The 22,131-nt window shown below is 34.3% G+C and overlaps 1 protein-coding gene across 1 annotated transcript in view; it reads right to left on the bottom strand.

Moving 5' to 3' along the window:
* The window catches only part of LOC126826705 (proton myo-inositol cotransporter), a 42,294-nt gene that overhangs the window by 5,299 nt on the left and 14,864 nt on the right, over nucleotides 1–22,131 (bottom strand). The window contains exons 2-5 of the mRNA XM_050555727.1: nucleotides 8,875–9,034; nucleotides 6,579–6,790; nucleotides 5,001–5,112; nucleotides 3,922–4,085 (exon numbers count right to left, since the gene is read on the bottom strand). Of these exons, the coding sequence (XP_050411684.1) occupies nucleotides 3,922–4,085; nucleotides 5,001–5,112; nucleotides 6,579–6,790; nucleotides 8,875–9,034 (648 nt within the window). The remainder of the gene's footprint in view (nucleotides 1–3,921; nucleotides 4,086–5,000; nucleotides 5,113–6,578; nucleotides 6,791–8,874; nucleotides 9,035–22,131) is intronic.

The raw sequence follows: 22,131 nt of genomic DNA, 5'->3' as shown, positions 1-22,131 counted from the left end.
TTTATTCTTAAAAAACATTTCACATTGTTGCAATCTGGGTTATATTGTAATATTAACCAAGAGTTCAATGTTTTAAACAATTCCATTTCTGGAGAAGAATAACATTTAATTAAATTTAACAAATGACCTCTTGTAAAGCCTGGCGTACACTATGCGACAACTTAACCGACGAGTTTGGCGAAAAATATCGTCGCGATATAAGTGGAGTGAGCACACTACACAACAAATTTGGCGATCACAAAAAAAACCCTGTCGTCACGTGACACCTCTAAATGTATTTTAGTCGTCATCGCGTTGAATACTTCAATTAATATTGTTTTGTACATGATTATCAGGCGGCGTAACCATCTTAATATACTGAGCGCCATGGAAAACGCATCACTTAGTTTTTCGTATAACAAAATGATCCTGTAAACATATCTTGTTTATTTTGCTTCTTATTGTAATCAATATTCAAATGGGAACACATCAATAACAACACATTTGTACACTTATGGATGTTTAATCTGTAATCAAGGGTACAAAGTCAGAGGGGTCAAAACCAAAAGTACAACACAGATGTCAGTAGCGCTTGTGTCCACGGGCCATCATCACGGTAGGCTACAGCATTAACGCGACCCCTGCAAAAGTGTACACCCCATCGATTCGTTTTGAAGATGCAGCAGTCTGCAAGACGTTCCCCAAGACGTCTCCACACACGTTGACGGCCATCAGCGTGATAAAGATGAAAGCGACTCTCATCACTGAAGAGCACACTTAGACGACGTCTTATGGTGTTGGCACTTACTGGTCCTTGTCTTCCGACGACTGCTGCACCTGTTCGAGTCGCTGGGGGGAATCTGTCACGCAGATGAGTGACCCGGATGTAGCGGTCTTGAGCCTGGGTTGTAACGCGTTGTGGACCAGGACGTTGACGGTCACGTGTTGATCCAGTAACTCGAACACGTTCCACCAACCTTACAATAGTGGACTGATGACAACTGAAGTGTCTGGCAATAGCATGTGTAGACATTCCAGCCCTGGACATTCCCATGGCTTCATTCCGTTGATTTTCAGTAAGTCTCGGCATCTCTAGCTCGATTCCTTCACACGTCCAACAACAAATTACGACAGATGGACGTTTCACAGTTCATGTACTGCACATTAAGTTGAAAACATGCTTTTAAAGGGCTCACACACAATGCTGCACGTGAATATTAGGGTTTTCATGTGCATCTCGTGCAATTTTTTTTTGTGCACACGGGACAATATTTTTTGCGTTTGGGAGCATTGTGTGAAACAATAGTTCATAGTATTGCATAATATTATACATACAAACCCACCTAGTAATAAAATATTTGGGGAAAAAAAGTGATGCGTTTTCCATGGCGCTCAGTATACAAGGCCGGTCAAGTAACAAGATCAAACTGGGTAACTACTGTATGTATAGAAAACAGGCTACGTGAGGATGAGTCCAGAAATATTCCAGAGTATCATAAATATAGTTAAGTGTCAGAATTGCAAACTTAATTTCAATTAGTTAGTTAGGCCTAAATTAGATTACCAGAGCCACTTATACATGCAACAGAAAAAAATTCTGAGAAACCTTGTGTGTGGTTAAGTCACATGAGAAAAATAACCAAAAATGATTGTGTTAATAAGTGATTTTATTTCCTTGGTTGTCACTTGACTTGTCGCCAAGGTGAGCACATTACACAATTTGTTACCGACAAAGCAATGACTTGGGCAATCATATCAAACATGTCTGATATCAGCACACACTAGGCGAGTTTTTGATTTTTCATTGTCGGGGACCGAAATCTCCTCTATGTCGTCGCGTAGTGTGCACTGTCACAAAAGATTTTAAGGATATATATTGTTGGTTCATAGATCATCCATCTAGAATTTCTTGTGCACAATATCTCAAATATACATTAATTGTTTGGTCAGTCATTAAGAGGAAGCTTTATTTTGCCCCAAAATTTAAAACTTTGAAGTATTTTGTAAAATAACTTCAGGTGCTCAAAGCTCACATCACATCTACAGGGTAAAGAAATATTATTTTTTGCCGGAAAGCATTTACATTGCAATAAATCTTAAAGGCCACATAAGGTCACCAGATGAGATTTTCTGTACTTATAGCCAGTGGTTTCTATATATATATACACCTCACGGCAAGCTCACACCAGTCTGATTAAAATTATTCCACATATTAACATTTTAGTATCAAACACTCCAAAACACTTTTCAATTTTTCAATTACAATCTTAATCCGGTCGATTGGACGGTGACGTCACAGGGACCACACATACAATATACACTATCGAGGTCTGATCACTATCCATAAACACCACCAGTTGACTAGTGTGTATTGATTGACAGTTCAATTAACATGCTTACTGACTTAATCATTAAATGAGAAAGGTATAACGGTGGGAGGAGACAGTTGGACAGATATACCTGACCACAACGCTAAATTTGCATTTGATATACAATTAGTAAGTCTTAATTCGTATTTATTACGATGCAAAGTCAAAAAAAGAATATGACAAGGTATGTGTGAACATATAGCTTCGAACTGGCGGACATACAAAAGATAATTACGGTACCTAATCAACGTTCTTAATCCCACCAGTAGCCTACTCCTAATATTGAGGTGTTAATTAATTTATGATCCTATCTGTGCAACTTTTAGTCAGTTTTGAGTAATCAAAAATTACCAAAATGTGTACACTTGCATTAATACACAAATATAGTCTGTATTCAGTTTATTAAGTTACCAACAAAACTAATTAGCCCAAATAAGTTGTAGGCCTACATAGTAAGATATTTTTCCTATTTCATTTTTTTTACGATCTGGTTTAAAGTAACGAAGTCAAATCCAGCATCCACCTGCAGAATGACGGTCTCATTCGCACCGTACAATGACTCCAGGAATATGATAAACAGTTGGCTAGTCAAATCGGTAAATGAATCCGTGAAAACCTGCTGAATATGAAGCACTTTTTCGATGTCTGGCACGAAGCTAAAGGTAAATTTGTTTTATGTGTAGCTTGATAAGAGTTTGGATCATCATAAAACATACCACTGACATATCAAAGTTGACTTTTTTGTCAGACTATATCGTGGAAGGTCATTGGAATGAAGAAGTTTGTAAAATAAATGTTAATTACAACATTGGGATTATTACTGTTTCTTCCAGGTTTGAAAACAAAATTGATCCCACAATGAAAAAGTCTCTGGATTAGAAGTATAACGAACAATCTCTGTTGGTGTGCTGCGTTCAGAGACAAAGAGGATTCGACGCATTTACTTTGTCAATCACATCCAGAAGTACCACCACGAAACCATTTCGTTTCGTAAAAGCCGACAATTAATTATCTCTTGACTTCATAGATGTTCGTAGTGCCGTTGATAACAATTTACCCCCATCTTGTTGTCTTCATAGAAAGAGTATTTTTGTACAAGGAATATGGCTACAGCGACTGTCTTTATTATTGTATTATAAAACAAATTCTAAATTGGATCTTAAATTAAAATAAATTGCAAAACAAATTATTTCATAATCAATTGCTTTATTTAATTAGGGATTAAGGAATCAGTCAGGTATTAATGAATCCACACCCCGTCTGTATATAGGTAATTAAGGAATAAACAATCTGATATCACTGGCGTCTGAGGGGATTAAGAGTGTTTTCGATAACTGGCAAAGTCGTTTTTTTTCAGGAGGTATATATTTGTGATTTTAAATGAAGATGACTGACATAATTTTAATCAGATTGGTGTGAACTTGCCATAAAGTGCATATAGTAACCACTGGCTACAAGTACAGAAAATTTCATATGTGCACTTTAATGATGACATTGGTGAAAATGCTGAATTGTTTTCTTTATAATATTTTCATTAAAATAAACAAATAACAAAAATAGATATATTAAATACCCATGAGACTGCCTAATGTAAGTGGTCGCCGTCCAATTTTTTCCACTAAATATAAACCGAGCATCGTGAATAGGAAGTTAATGGCTGCAGTGACAGCAGACAACCAGATAGCAGACTCATCACTCTTGACTCCAGACATACGAATTATAGTAGCACTATAATACCTTCAAATAGAAATATCAATTTACATAATCTCCCAGTGAACATAAAATCAGTTTTACTAATATTGAAAATTTCATTCAAATTACTTTATTTTTTGCAAAGATATTAGCCTTTGAAGGTTTGACAAGATGTGTGCATTAATTGCAACCACCATACTAGTTATTCGAAGCTAAGCCTTACTTCTCCATTTCTAAATTAAATCAAAATATGGCTGAACCGGAGATATCCAATGGCATCGAGAGTTGATTATGGTCTTGTCATGTTTAATATCTATTATTATCAATCTATTAAAGATACATTATGTAACATTTAGATCAAGGGCTAGCCATTCTTGCTATAATAGTTTGAAAATAGATAATGCAAAATGAATATATTGAACATTTCATTCAAATTACTTTATTGCGAGCGAAGATATTAGCCTTTGAAGGTTTGACAAGATGTGTGCATTAATTGCAACCACCATACTAGATATTTGAAGCTAAGCCTTGCTTCTCCATTTTTAAATTAAATCAAAATATGGCTGAACCGTTCTAATCTACTTAATGTCGGAGATATCCAATGGCATCGAGAGTTGATTATGGTCTTGTCATGTTAATAAATGTCTAATTAGTAGTTTATATAATATTTCAGGCCTAAAGAAAGACCTGCAATAGGCAGATTTAGCTCTTGCATAATGTAATTTTTCTTACGGTAAATCAAAGTAATTCTAACACTTTTAATGAATATAATAAAGCTCATGTATCATTATTGATTTCAAACCAAATCCTTTCAGCATTATGTCTGGCTCCTTATATTCAGAGGCATCTGCTAATGATGGATGGTGTACAACTACTACTCTTTCACTCCAGAAATAGGCTTTATTTGGAAGCATTCCAAACAATTCAAGTACAGTAAAAAAAAAGATTATGTATGCTTACATGACTGTGTTGATACCTGCAACTTGCTGTATAACTTGTAAACTACAACCGACTAGAAGAGCTCGACGTATAGGTGATGACTGTAACATCTGAATAATTATAGGCTTATGAGCTGAAATTATATTTATATTATTAACATTTGTGTTTATTTCGGTAACACTAAAAGAAAAGACATTGACAATATGCAAATGTCCAATGCATGACAATGATTTTAAGAAGTCAGAAACGCTTAAAATATTGGCTTTAAATATATTCATATAAAAAAAACAAACAGGTGTGATGTATTCAAATATTGGTAGACAGAGAGAAACAGTGATATTGTGTTTTGATGTGACATCTAATTCTCCCATGTCCACCTCTTCCTTCTGAAATTTCATTCTAAAATCGATATTATATCACATTGATAAAAACTCATCCATGTTTCAGTAATTGACAGATAAATTCAGTATTATGCAGATAATGTAAAGGTTTTGATTGAACACACAGTATGCCAATAATGATCCTAATCAGCCAAATCATAAAAATTATCATGGGAGCCAGCAAGCATTTCACATGTTAATCAATAACATAACCAGCTATATTTTTTGGACATCTGTTCTTCTAGAAAAGTTTTCTAAAGGTTAAAATGTAACCTCTTTACAGCTTTTGCTGCTTTCAACATTTCAGTTTTTGCATTTTATAGAAATATGTTCTTCTGACCTAATGAAATTCTAAAAACTGTTATGGGTTGGCTACTTCTGGAGTCAAGTTTCATTATGAGTATCTAAGTCTAGCTGGATGTAATCCAATATTAGCTACATGCAGTCGTCATGCTGTGCACACGAGTATACTTATGGACGGATGTGTGCACCATTATAACTTTGTGTGGCTTCTAATAAAAACAAATAGTAATCTGAATTAAAATAAAGGATGTTCACCCTTCAAATTCTTTTAGATCCAGAGAAAACTGGCACAGAAGTAGGATGGTTATAATCTCATATTCAAATATGTGATACAGCTTTTGAGCCCTGTTTTTCCAGATGTTGATACTGGTACTTAGATGAGTATTATTGGGAACAAAAATTCTATAACGGAATTTACCTCGTTGCTACGGAAGCATGCTTTCCGGAATCGGACAGTAAAAACCGGTAAACAAATATATATTAAAATTGTCTTGTTATCCTGTTGGCTTAGCATCTCTTTGCAGAGATAATTGCCTCAATCAACTAGCTGGTTTTAGTTCTTAGACCTTGTGTTATATTTACTGACATGCCTAGTGGCTTCTTCATTTAATGTGTTACTGCATTCAATTTTTCAGTGATTATATATAGTATTAAATCTAAACAACACATCTACACGCAAGTGAATTATTGAAATAAAATTGAACCGGATATTAGTCGTCAAGTGGAGGTTAAACTTTCTCTCTCTCTCATAGCCCAATTATAGAATGTATTTACAATATACGTCTGGCTTAATATCAAAGTGATTATATACTGATAATGCATCTTAATGTTGTCTTAGGTTACTTAATCGGCTTTTCTTCTTTCTAAAGTTTGCAACAGATTACAGCAGCACAGAATGGAAATATCTATAAATTACCCCGTGAAGACTCTTCTTGTTGTATTTCTATACAGCTTTGTTTAATACTTTCAAACTCATCCTCTATATCTAATTGACCACGCATTGATTGCAGGACACGTCTGGCCTTTTCATCTCTTCCTTCTTTAATCAACCACCGTGGAGATTCTGGCATAAACAGAAAACCCACAAATTGGATAAATGATGGAATGCTTCCCAAACCAAGCATATATCTGAAAATATATAAACCATGATTATAATAAGGAATTATAATGGCTTAAATAGTTTGACAATATTGTTACTATGTCTTAATAAACGACAACTCAGTCGGCTAGTCTGTAAAGACAAAATAATCTCACAATTCACACATTAATGCTTCAACAAATTTGCTGAACAGAACTCTTGAGTTGATCTTGGGACAAAAATTTAGGATATAAAATTAAAAGCTTGGCAAAAACATGGCCACATAAACATTTGTTGACTCAGATAGAAAATCCCACAAACAATGCAGCATGCTGCAATTGGTTCAGACTGTACAGGTATGTTCCCTTTCAAATTTATGATAACTGCGATTACATAATTACAATTCTTGGAAACAGATCCTGCAATCACTTCACAGGATACAAAATAAAGGAATTGTAGGTCCCTAGGACAAACACAATGTGGAGCTCCAATTCTTTGATTTTGAGAACAAGGGTTCTCTTTAAAATGCAATTGAACAAGTACATATAACTAATACATGCACTTTCCTTTGTCCATCTTACAGACCAAAATGTTTGTGATAATTAAGGTCTCCTATAATATCAATATTATGAATCTAATAAAGTGCTGTGTTTCCTTCAAACATCTTTTAATACAGAAAATCTAGCATCACATTACATTAGATAATTGCCTGTAAATGAAATGTCAATATTGAATTGTATGATAAACATACTGATGACTGCACAATAATGATGTATTTTTCAATAAGAAAATATTTTTAATCAATCAGAATGATTGGGTAAAAATGACAGTGGATAAATTGAATAACATTGATTCCTGGAATGCGGATTTCCCAAGGATAAACAACACATAGTCAAACAAGCGCTTGCCATGAAAGATATGCCCACATTTTGCAAGAGATGGACAAAATCGGATCAAAACTTTGACCTCAATAGGGTCCACAATCATAGTATTACATACTTTTAAACTATTTTCGTAAGGGGTGCAGCCATATATTTTAAGATTCATCAAAATCGGATCAAAATTGTGACCTCTTGAGGGTCCACAATTATGGTATTACATCCTTTTACACTATTTGCGTAAGAGGAGCAGCCATTTTGTCAGTCAGTTTCGGTCAGACTTTTACGAAATTTGACCTTGGCCAAAAAGCGAAAAAAATTTAAAATCAGATAAAAATTGACATATAGTGGTTCCACAAGCCAAAAAACACAATTTTACGTACAATCAGAGGCCATAATCCAGGAAGTTACCGTCCAATATGCGTGAATATTGAAAGGAACCAAGATCTTTGGGATATAAACATACATTTTGAGTTTCATCAAAATCGGATTAAAACTGTGACCTGTAGAGGGCCCACAATCTTGGGATTTTACACTATGCCGAGGAGTGTCCCTTTTGTCGGCAATTTCGGTCTGATTTTCATGAAATTCGACCACAACCATAAATAAGTTCTAATGGTGACATATTTGAACTTTTTTTTAAAATCGGATAAAAATTGTGACCTCTAGAGGGTCATAATCCTTGAAGTTATAGTCTTGATATGCGCAAATATCGAAATTAATCAATATCTTTTGGATATAAACATACATTTTAAGTTTCATCAAAATCAGATCAAAATTGTGACCTCTAGAGAATCCACAATCTTGGTATTACATACTTTTACACAATTTGAATACGAGGAGCGGCCATTTTATCGGGCAATTATGGTCCGATTTTCGCAAAATTCGAATTCAATCACCATTATGGTGTAACAGTGGTATATTAGAACGTTTTTTAAAATTGGATAAAAATTGTGTCATCTAGACTGTCCACAAGCTAAAAATGTGATTTTTTCGTACAATCATGAGTCATAATCCAGGAAGTTAAGGTACGATATGCGCAAATATCGAAAGGAACCAAGATCTTTAGGAGATAAACCTATATTTCAAGTTGTCAAAATCGGATAAAAATTGTGACCAAAATGTGAACACATGGACGGACGGACGAAAATATACTTCACATGAAAATGTGGCTGTATAAAAATTGAAATATGACCAGTGAATCACTAGCTAGAATTGTTAATAGAATGACAGACAATAGATCTGTACAAGCTTACCTCCATCCATTAACTGTGTCTGAACCAAAGATTCCTGCTACAACATTGGCGACAAACTGACCAAATGCTACCATTGCTATATTTGTAGATACCAAACTACCCCTAGCATAAATCGGAGAACATTCTGCTAAATACATCGGAATAGTGGTGGAAACGAGACCTGCAAATATATTTGTACATAACAAAATGAAAAATCTGATTATGATGTACATCCCATTGATTGCTTAATAACAACTTAGCAAGCTGATTACTAATTAACACTTACATCTAGTGCCTTTGATATGTATTCAATATTTAGGGTTTGTCATCATCACTTTGATTAGTGTTTGTTATGTATATACTTATGGCTTCCTTTTACTGTAATAAACAACAACATAATACCTATATGTTGTCTGCGATATCACCTTGGTGGAAGCGGACGTAAAATAAAGCTATTTCACACACCTATATGTTATCATCGTTGAAACGTTGCATGTTAATAAACCAGTAATTGTTATTCCATAAATAGTGTTAGTGTGTGGTATTTTTATATGTTTTGCTTCAACTCTGCTTTTAGATCTTGAATATTGAGACACATAGTGAGAGTGGGTTTATTTTAAATCACTTTACAATACGATCCAGGCAAGTCTGTTTTAAGTGGGACCACAGCTTGATAAATAAATTTTATACTTGTATCATCCTTTTGGAGGACATATACTCGATATCGCCTACTGAATGGCACCTCCAGTACAGATTGTTATAAAACATGAATATCAAATCGATAGGGATTAGCAGACATTATTCAACTTCATCATTAGTTCCACGGTCTATCAATTATTGTAAGAATATAAGCAATGTCTATTCAAACCATTTAAAAAAATCAGGCACCTTATCCACATTCAGTGGTTTGTTGTTTGATTTTTTTATTGTGGCATCAGTCCTCCATCTACAATTTTAAGTCTCATAAATCTAAAAGAAACAGGATGTGCATCACGTGCATACAGTCTGAAAACTAATGCAACAACAAATGACCAACAATGTGAGATTGAATATATTGGTAAAGTGATTGATTGCATATGTTTATGACATTGATTGATATTATTTGGTTCGTTTTAACAAAACACTCAATAATAGCTTGATGATTGTATTGTATCACAAAATAAATATTTGACAGATAATACAAGCTTGCATTTGTAGATACAAAGATGTATTTTAAAGACAAAGTTGAACAGGAAAATAATCCACTTCAATTTTCATTTTATTGATTACTGGTAAGTTAGATTATCCAACATGGTGGTTTATAGATTTATTTCTCTAAAAATAGACAGTGGCAGTTTATCAATAAGATATAGTGGTTGATTCCCAAGAGATAGGATGTGGAATCATTCACTTTATAATGTTAGAATACAAACAATTAGTGCTTATATGGATAACTTTAATGATACTTTCTGATTATACCCCACATCAGCAAATTTCCTGTAAAATGTGTATATCAACTTTCTTATAATCTCCTAATTTACCACAACCACATACAACAATCTACTTTCCAAGATAAATTCTGAGAGAAAGATAAGTAAGAAACACCTCCACGAAAATTATTATATTGGATCCTTCAATGAATCAAAAATAAAATTGTTGATTTGGCTGGATGTTATATGTTGACTTGTTTTGTATTTCCATATAGATAAAACCAATGTTCAGATATAATCAACCAAGAATTAGTAAACATACCAACTTAAATTTTCATAACAAATTTGTGTAAAGATTTCTCCACCACTAATCAATTTACCACTTCAATCAACTTAATTCATAATCAATTTACCACTTCAGTCAACCTACTTCAATACTCTACTTTGATTTAAATCAAAGATATTTATCTCCTTTAAGAAATGTAAATATTGAACATTGTAGACCTGCTCATATCCTGTTACTCACCATGGTTGTTTGACAATATTTATCTTATTTCTGGACGGCCTTGGTGCTTTATTTCTATTATAAAGTCTGTCATCAATGCAAGTATTGTGTTTTTTTCTCACACGCTAGCCAACCTAACCATGCACATTATCTCCTGGTTCTCTAGTTCCTTTCCACCTACATTACAAGCCAGTTATTGAAATAAAGATATATTAGTCACAAAATAATCTAGTTCAGTGGACATTATAAAACCCCATTCTCCCTCTATCTGCATTTTAATTCAGGTGAAGCACCATTCAACACATGATGTCATGACCAATGAAAACTTCCTATTTTAATTAAAGAGGCATAACTGTCAAGCCTATTCTGGTCACAGCAACTGGAATTTGTCAGTGAATATGATGTTTACGCTGGACTGTTACAACAAAACTACATGTATGTGATGAGATTCAGGTCATGACATGGTACAGGGAATCAAAACACTAAATAAAATCAATAATTCATACAATCTAATTATTTGTTGTTTCTTATCCAATTCAATCCAAACATCATGCAAGTGTATCTACATTGGAATAAAATATTCATGTCATACACTATTAGTGAAGGTACAGTGGTTGATTTAGGACACGCAAAAAAAAATATAATCTTGAGCACTAAAGATACTAAGTCAAGCGCTTGAGATACAAAGTTGAGCGCTCGAGATAATTAAATTGAACGCTTGAGATAATTAAGTTGAACGCGTGAGATACTTTAAGTCGAGCTCTCGGGATACTTTAAGTCGAGCACTCGAGATACTTTAAGTCGAGCGCTCAAGATATATAATCAAACACGTCTCAACAGATGTTTGAAGCTGTATAATTTTGTGCATTATTTAATGATAAACTAGCAGAATAAAGATATTCATTTGTTCATTTTTACAGATGCAGTGACAGAGTGGATACCCTGTGCCCGCCCCCTCCATCCCGTGCTCATCACCAAGTATTCCCCATTACACCTAATGGGGGCAGTAGGCCTATATCGCAAGTTATTATACGAATCAATATCCCACTTAATATCGACTTAGTATCTCAAGCGCTCAAGATATTATTTTTGAATGTCCTGAATCAGCCACCGTATGAAGGTAATCGATAAGCTTTTATGGGCAGTGTCCTTTCAATTCCCAATACATTCTTTAAATTCATTTATTTTGATATAATTTTTTGAAAGATAGAGGAGCCTTGCTCATTCACTGAAAAATTCAACATCATTAACAAATACCATGGAGCACGAGAGCACATTCTCCCCAGCTCCCAACCCAACCCAATTCCCCCTGCCACCATCTGTGAAAAGATGGGCTTCTGATATACAATATTTATGACAAGGTGAAAATTTTAAAATTGGCACACGAATCACATGCCAGAATGCTATCAAGCGCCATTTGTAATGAAGCGACTCGATGAACGAGGCTAACTATATCCCACAGAAAAATACTACAGGTGTAGACTGGAATAACCAGACGCCAAAGGCTGTGATTCAATTGGGACTCTTTGTGTATATGGCTGGACATAACTGATGTAGATCAGTTTATATACATTCATATTACATTATTACATGTATATGCGTTGCAAGATTTAGCTCCTTTAAAGGAGAACTTGTACGTCTTCTTGTAAATAATCTATCCATAAAGTTCTACGGCTGCTAAAAGCATTCATGTGGAATTCTCGTTCTGGATAAAAAGTTGTCAGACATTCACAGAGGAAACAGGATATTATGTGAAAATCTGACTTGACAAAATGAGAGGAATGGAGTCAAGGGATTAAGGATGAAAATAATACATGGGAATAGTAAATTATATTCATATTATGTTTGCCACAATAATAACATATACCGGTATATGTCTTGTGGTTGTCTTACTGAACAGTCTTTGTATTCTATTTCTGTACTAGGAACAGTATTTATTCAGGCATATAATAACTATGTTCTGTTCACAGGAATATCAATAAATCTGGAAGCTGTAACAGGAAGGAAATCAAAATGCAGAATAATGGCTTTTTTCTCAAAACGTCACATAAATAACAATAATTGAGAAATCAATAAAGGCAGAACTGGCAAAAGTCAGACAATTTATCATACACCATGATATAGGGTTGGTTTAATAACTTTCCATGTTTAGTCCGGTCGCCAAACCAAATATTTTGAGTGAACCTGGAAATTTTATACAAAGTTTTTTTATGATTGATTTTAGTAGCCTAGAGTGTCCTCTTTCAGAATCTGCCGGGTGAACCTCGGTCACCCTTGAGTGTTTTGAAAAATTCAAGATGGCGTCCAAGACGGCCGCCACATCAAATAATCCCTTATTGCTCCCATAGTATTTATTCTAGGATGATAATTTTGGTGTCTAACCATATGTTTCTGGGATCAAGGAATACACTGAAATAATTTATTATGTTGTGGGGTGAGTAGATGATAGTAAAATCAAACATGCCAGACAATATGGCCCTTTAACTCGTTAGCGGCGTTTGGGGGCGATTATTTCATCGAACCAAACTATATTTAGAGACAAACTATATATTTCTGGACATAGGAGCGTATGAGTGATAGGATAACACCACATACATCCCTATCAGGGGCTCCTGGGTCACATGGATCGGTCCTGAAAAGGGAGACACAAGCTGTTTAACATTTCAAAAACAAATTCTACCCGCGAAACAGGAACATAACCTCCACAAAACTAGGTAATATACAGTTTAATCCTTTAGTCATGTTTCAGACTGCAACCTGTGACAGCACAAGCGCAAAATATTGTATAATCTAAGCCATCCCTTGTGCAGCTACAAGCACACGTACTACATGAGTTGTCATTCTTGCATCCACATCTGATGAGCCACATGGCAGACTCCAGAGCAAGTTTACCGGTTGTAATGTTTTCAATTTAGTGTCCTTCTCCCAGCAATACTGTTCCAGATCAAGTTCTGGTGGATTCTGATCTTCCAGTGAATGCCACACAATAGCTTGGTGATGAGCTCTGTTTAATTCTCTGCAAATGTATCATTCGTTGAGCAAGATTACATGTTTTGGGTGGGAAATAATGACGAAACATTTCAAGTTTTAGATGTCCACACCTTCCAGTGTGTTTCAGCCATAGATTTCTAGAACTCTCTCCATAATAAGCTGAAATATATACAGTGGCCTTTGTAACTGTGTAAGCAATGATTATATTGGAGTGTCTATTACTCAGACAAGTGAGAGAGAATACAATCCAGCTCTAACCACTTTCAAAGCTGTTATTTCCCCACGACGTAGCCGCATGTAACCGTGTCACATCCAGTATGAGCATGAGCTGGCAGGATTTCAATGATAATTGACATGTGTTCCTCCGTAGTTTGACCAATGTCAACGGTTGTTCTTTCCTCAATTGGTGATTCCACTGTAAGCTTGTTATGAACTGAACTCTTGCAAATCGTTGACTGAAACACACTGGGGGTATAGGCATCCAAACTGGACATGTATCAACATCATTCCCACCTATACCATGTAGTCTAGCTCCAACGAATGATACATTTGTAGCGAACGAAAAAATATGTCATTGCAAAGCTATTGAGTGGCGTTTACTGGAAGATCGGAATCCGCCGAAACTTGATCCGGAACAGTATTGCTGGGAGAAGGACACTAAATTGAAAACATTACAACCGGTAAACTTGCTCTGGAGTCTGCCATGTGGCTCATCAGATGTGGATGCAAGAGTGACAGCTCATGTAGTATGTGTGCTTGTAGCTGCTCTAGGGATGGCTTAGAATATACAATATTTTGCACTTGTGCTGTCACAGGTTGCAGCCAGAAACATGACTATAGGATTAAACTGGATATTGCCTAGTTTTGTGGAGGTTATGTTCCTGTTTTGCAGGTAGAATTTGTTTTTTTAAATGTTCAACAAACAGCTTGTGTCTCCCTTTTCAGGACCGACCCATGTGGCCCTGGAGCCCCTGATAGGGATGTATGTGGTGTTATCCCATCATTCATACACTCCTATGTCCAGAAATATATAGTTTGTCTATAGATATAGTTTGGTTCGGTGAAATAATCGCCCCCAACCGCCATAAAGGGCCATATTGTCTGGCATGTTTGATTTTACTATCATCTACTCACCCCACAACATAATAAATGATTTCAGTGTATTCCTTGATCCCAGAAACATATGGTTAGATACCAAAATTATCATCCTAGAATAAATAATAATAATAATAATAATAATAATAATGGGAGCTATAAGGGATTATTTGATGTGGCGGCCGTCTTGGACGCCATCTTGAATTTCTCAAAATGCTCAAGGGTGACCAAGGTTCACCCAGCAGATTCTGAAAGAGGACACCCTAGGCAACTAAAATCAATCATAAAAAAAACTTTGTATACAATTTCCAGGTTCAGCCATAGTTCTGACAGACTAATTTTGTATTACATCAATACATAAAGAGTATAGCTTATACATTGTATTATTATTTAAAAGTACTACAGCAGATAGTCTACAAACACAGTGTGTCTTATGGCTTTGAACATTTTAATCTCCTATTGACGTGCATGTAAAAGAACCTAGGTTTCACATTCATTCTATTCTAATTTTAATCTGACAATTATATCTCTAAACACTAAATAATCACAAGAGCTCAAATTTTCACAGTGAAACAATATGACAAAACACCCACTATTCTGCCCACTTTCAAACATAAATCCCACAATTGATCCTGATCACCATGGATCTAATGTTATCCATTGTGTAGAGACGTTTTATTATAGAAGATGAAGTATTGAGATTATGTTGGTGGTCAATGGTAATTAGTTTTAAGGGAAATAAACCTTTTCTATATATAGCCTAGACTATAAAACTATTATAGTAACAAGTCTTTCCTTACTACACAAATCAATATTGACCCATCTGAGGACACCTTCATCTTGCCTAATACAATTTCACAATACTTGTAAAGTTGTGTATTCAGATTGCCATAGTTGATTGAATTTCCCCATTTATAGCCTTCTTTAAACTAATACTATGTTACTTAAATAAATGTGAGAGTTTCCACAGAGAAGTATCCAAATAAGGAAACATAAAAATTTGGCTGTCTATTTGAGTTTCTACAACAACAAATTAAGTGCAAAGTGTCTCTACAAATCAGAAAAGTCATTCACATTTTGTCCAATGTTACTCCAACTCTATAAATTATTGACATCAATATTTAAAGCGGTCCATTACATGTTTAGACTTATTGGACTCAGATTGATTATTTAACATTTAATCAAAATACCAAGGCTAGATAATCTTCCGGCTTGGATTCAAGTGGATTTAAAAAAGGCCCATCAATTTGGCTCACAGCAAATTAAGATGGCAGCGTTCTTGTTACATACGGAGCAGCATAGAACGATGACATTTTTAATTTGTCATATCTTTGTAAATACTGAACTGAATTCAACCAATTTTGAAGATTCAACTTTCACAATATTATAATTTGCAAGGTATTTTTATAATGCTAAAATCATGCATACTCTGTAATGTCTTTAATGTTTAATTATCATAACTTTATGAATTGTAAAGTGTGCTATGAGGGAAATTTTGCGCTGACAGTGGCACTATGACCTACTCTTATATCGAATTCCAACTGCCAAGGGATCTTTTACGTACACGCCAATATGTACAAGGGACCTAGCTTTAAGTCCCATCCGAATGACTAGACAGCTGTCCTTGTCAGACCCTCCGTCCTGCATCACTGACAAGGGAAAACCACAACAACAGATAGAATTTAATTACTCAAATCAAATGGAATCAGATTGAACAATGGGATTATATGCTTGTAAAATAAGTCATAGATCATTTTAAGACTAAAATACTGACAAATCTTGAGATTTGAACAGATGTCAACCTGGTTGTAAGACTAGTGTGCTAATATATAAACCGCAGTCTCAATTACGACGAATAACCTGACAAAAACTTACAAGAGAAACAAAATAAGCATAAATTGTAAATTAGAACTGAGCATGATGTCATCGCAATCATCTTGGAAATTTTAACTTTATATCAAAATTGAAGTCTGTCATTTGATGCACAATTGTCCAAGGAAAAGGCATGCTAAGATTGATCATACTTGAATTGACGGAGCCTTAGGATTTTTTGGGTGAGAGTAGTGGATAAGAAGAACAAAAAGATGATAAGCACTTTGGGGTCATTCCTGGTTCAATAATTGTCTGAGATAATTTATTATCTGAAAAAATGTCACCATTATAAAATAATTTTAAAATTTGTACATAATTGATAATTAAACATATTAAAGATTCTTGATAAGATGAGAAGCCGCCGATATAACAACATATCCAATTGAAGATTCCTCAGTTTCTCTAATGAAATATTATAGAGAGATCTGCTGTGTGGTCTCTCATTTATACATAACATTTGTAGAGTTTTATTCTAAGCTTGTCAATTTTATTTTTCAAATGTGCATTACCTTAAATGAGGTGTTTATCATTTGTGCTAACAGTTCATTAATTAATCATCCATGTCATTACCATTCCAACAAATCCTGTCACCTGGAAAATCTACTCGTATCAGAGTATTACAACATTTAGTTGATTGATAGATGTCGTTAATCGGCCAGATTTTCCTGTAGTTCAGTTCAATAAAGCATCTTGTAAATGGGGATGCAAATCAAAAGCTCTTGAGATCAAAAGGTCAATAACTTGGGTAAAAACAAACAGTATGTGTTGCTAAGATTTCTGATTGCAGATGTAAATTCCATCATGGAAACTGATCTGGTCCCCAGGGCACCATACTTAAACCAGCAACCCATTATTGCTAACTCCTATGGCCAATGTATGGTACGATAGCACCAGATAGCATAACAAAAACCATCAACATTATTCTATAGAATTACTATGTGAACTAATTACACGTTCTGTTTTTATCTTAACTTATCCACGTTTCTTTAATCTCTGGATTGTACACGTAAACGTAATTTACCGCTAATGGTTTTCAACATGTTTGTGAAAAACTAAATCCCATTCAGTACTTCTGTGCTTAGACAATGTATACAGTTGTTATGTGTATTAAACTATTAATAGGGTGCCCCACACTGAAAAAATCTATAAAACTACTGATACACAGCAGCCTTACCATTGCCCTCTCATTATTCATCAAAGTTTCCACATTTCATACCCTTTGATCCAATACATGTACTCTTATCTACTATTTTCATTAAGCTTAAGTTTCCTTCATGGGATCTTATTTTGTACCCCAGTAGCACCAACAGGCATGAGTCTTTATACTTTCATCACATACCGTTTTCTGTTGGGTTTTTTTAAATTAACTTTTGATGTAATTACCAGGAAAGAAAATTGGGTCTCTAGCATTGACACTACCATACCACACACTTTACACAATTTGCACCATCACTTGAATAGGATGTATTCTATGTCAACTTGAAAACCTATAGAGTATCTTTAATCTATTTCTTTGAAGTAAAAAACACATTTTCCTGAAAATTACAGATCAAAAATAGACAAAAAAACTGAACATAGCTAAAACTAGAATTAAATCTTGAACAAAAGCTTTAACAATAGCACATTATATATAGAATTGGCTATTATTCAAGGCTTTTATTTTTCAAATGAAATCTATGTGTTTGTTTCACAGTGGAATATATACTTGATTTGCTTAAAATTTCCCCAGGGTTTAATAATCAATATTGAAAGAATTTCTTTTAATTTAAGACTATTTAATGTGTAAAGATAGTTGTTGCACAATAGAACTATAAATAATCATTAATACTTATCAGCTTCAAATGTTTTTCTCACAAACTCAAGAAGAAATGAAGTATGTTGGCATAGACGTGCAGCCCCTCCACACCTAGTGGAACGTTCATTTTTTGGGCACAAACATCAGAGAATGAGACCATATATCACAGGATTTTCCGAAGGAAGGGGCATGCTGCCCCCACTTAGGAGTGCTAAGCCCAGCCCTCGGTGGGCGGACTGACGGGCAATCAACCAAGTCATTAACCGACTCGTTTCGGAGTAAATTACGACGGGGATCACTACCATTTTTAAGTATTTTTGTTCTCCTTTCCCATGAGAATAAATGGAGCAAAAAATGGTTTGCCACTGCCATTTTAATTGTAAAATCAAATCGCTTGCGGTTTATGTTTAGAACACTATAATACTTAAGACCTTGCATAATATAATTTGTGAAAAACTTGTTTTAGTTACTGATTGATTCATTTGGAAAATTCGAGTGACAAAGAAATAATCGGGCAAATAACCTGAGCTCCACATCTGAGATGGCCACCTATGCCTATGTATTTTGCCAGTCAATGAATGTTGTTACTGTACTTGTCAAATTACACTTCCTTCAGATATTTTGTAATAGAAATGGTTGACATAATCATAAGTTGAAGAGAGAACTTAAGAGCATTTATTTTTTAACAGGATTTTATGCAATCCCTAAAATAACTTTAATTTGTCACTTAACTTCATGGAAATATATCATTCCTAATCCTGTGCATAAAAGTTGCATAGAAAAACATAATACTGTATTCATTTTACATTTTGTCAATTCCAAAAATGTTATTATTTATGGCATCCTTATATTTTAGTAAACTCAGCCAATTTGATCAAATCAAACAATGACACATCAGAATTTTCTTTCGAAAATAGAATTTAAACAATTTAACAAGGCTATCATCTGTCAATTTTATTTAGTTGTGGAATATTCATCAAATTGATTTTATGTCATATTGTCCATGATAATTGATATCAAGATTTATCTATTTTTTCTTCTTAATAATGGGACAGGAAACATGGTTTGCTTTATTTCTGATATCTTTAAATTACTGGTACAGAAAAATCTGAACTATTTTAAATATAAAGTTTGTTAAAGACAACAATATTTGAGAATCATAAAATTGTTTTGGTTGATCAAAATCCCTGAACGTATTTTAGACATCAAGTTGTCTAAGGATGATCATATCTCGAATATCAGTAAAACTTGACACTTTCATCATAGGGGTGTCACGTGTAACAGAATGATCCTATCAGGAATGAAAACCAGGACCTGAAGCAGAGAAAGGAGTGAATATATGAGACAATGAAGATAAGATGAAGACCTGAAGCAGAACATAAAGTGAAGACCTGAAGCAGACGGACATGAGAAGAAAGAGACAGGGTATCTGAAGATAAAGGGGGATCTTTGTCAGATCACCATATCAAACAACCCAGCAACTTCCTAATACCCCTACAAACAATCCTACCGAGATAAAAACACCTGAATTTAAAATACCAAGTTTTGAAATTCTGAAGTTCATACTTATCATAGTATGGGTTCCATGTCGGCCGTAAATGCCTGTCGGGACTGAGGGCTTTTGAAAGTAACCGAAACTGGATCAGACCCGTAGGTCATTTTGCATGCCAGAAAAGTAACATATTTTGTGCTAAAACATAAAATCCCCAGACACGACAGAACTTTGTGCTTGTCGTGATGTAAACTGTCGGGTATAATAAAATTAATCATGCGAATGATATATATATCAGAAATGTAAGCATTATTTAGATCATTTCAAAATGTTGAAATTCCAAACCTCTCAGAATAACAAAAGAAAGCGAGATGATGATATTGTCGTCAATAAATCTGACCTCCCTTCTTCAACATCGGCCCACGGCGAAGACAGTTCCGCTCTGAAAACCAAAATCTGTCATAAAATCTGAACTAAATGGTCACAAACAGTATTACTTTATTTAGAGACATTTTCTTTATGTTCACTGCTAGAGAGAACCTGACTACCTCACTGTAATATTAATTACAGATTTCTTGAGTTTAATTCAAGAGTCAACAGATTCTCATTTCCTACATATTTAATTCATATGTTTATATAGAAATAAACCAAACCAATTGAACAGAAAGCAATTAAGTCATGCAATTAAGAAATATATAATTCAACTAACTCGATGAAATGGAATAGTTAATCTACAATGCTTCCAGATTAACCATTCAAATTAGCATGTACAGGAAGATTTTTAAAGGGCATATAGCTCTATTATTTTTAACCTTATAATAGATGAAAATGGGCTGAAAACTACAAATGTATATTAACGTTCCATTTTTTAAAATTTCATCTTAATTTCTAATCAGTTTGTTCATTGAAATATTTGAGCAGTTCTAATTGAATGGCTGATTTTAAAATGTGTCTTTTAAATATTGGTTATCAGGAATCCATATTTTCACGGTAAGAAGATAACAACATTAATAATGATTAAAATGGACCAAAAATAGAAATAGTCTGTTCATTCCCTTGTTTTTATTCATTCCATACTTAATAAAAACATAGTAATACACTGACTATTTCTATTTTTCTCGAAGACCAAAGTAGTTATGTGGGGCTGTGAGAGGATATCTGATAATTTAAAAAAGTAATTGAATGTCACTAGATAAGGGAAAAAGGCAAAAATAGAAATAGTCTGTACATTCCTTTGTTTTCATTCATTCTATACTTTAAAGGAGCTAAATTGCTAATATTTGGGAACTAGAAATCGACACAAATGGTCACATCGCATATAATGATGTAATATGAATGTATATAAACTGATTTACATTCTATCATTTCTGTTTTTACTGTAATATCTAATCAGTTATGTTCGTCAAAATACGCCAGAAGTCTCAACTGAATGGCAATCTCTAGCGTCTGGTTTTTCCAGTCTACATCAATAGTATGCTCTCCAGGTAAGTATATGGCGTCACCGTTTGACATATTATGGAATATGTCTAGCCTCGTTCTTCAAGTCCCTTGTTACAAATGGCGCTGAAATGCATTACGGTAAATGATTCATGTACCAATGGTAAAATGTTAATTTTGTCTTAAATATTCGATATCAGAAGTCCATCTTTTCATGGTAAGATCACAACCTTTAAATTGACAAATAATTCATGTTTTCAATGTTGAAGACTTTGGATGATATTGGGTTAGAGACTTAGCTACTTTAATAAAAACATGGTAATACATAGACTTTTTCTATTTTTCTTGTTTTCTCTTTATCAAGTGACAGTCAATTATTTTTTTGAATTGTCAGATATGCTCCCACAGTCTCAAAAAACAACTTTTGATCTTCGAAGGAATTACTAGTGAGCAGAAATTCGCCCATGTATCTGTTATCACTCATCCCTTCAGTCAGTTATATAGAAGGATAACTTGTGTTTTTCTTTTGCATTCGTCACTTCCCTTTCTTGAGATCTTCATAACGCATCTATCGTAGTAATGATCTGTGTTAAAATTATATTTCGAACATGTTTAACCAGTTCTAAGACATATTTGATAATGGCTGACACAAATATTGTCCTTTAAATTGCATGTCTAGGGA

This window comes from Patella vulgata, chromosome 7 (assembly GCF_932274485.2).
Source record: "Patella vulgata chromosome 7, xgPatVulg1.2, whole genome shotgun sequence".
NCBI lineage: Eukaryota > Metazoa > Mollusca > Gastropoda > Patellidae > Patella > Patella vulgata.
Note: the sequence above shows the minus strand (reverse complement) of the source record. Positions and strands in the feature narration are given on the sequence as shown.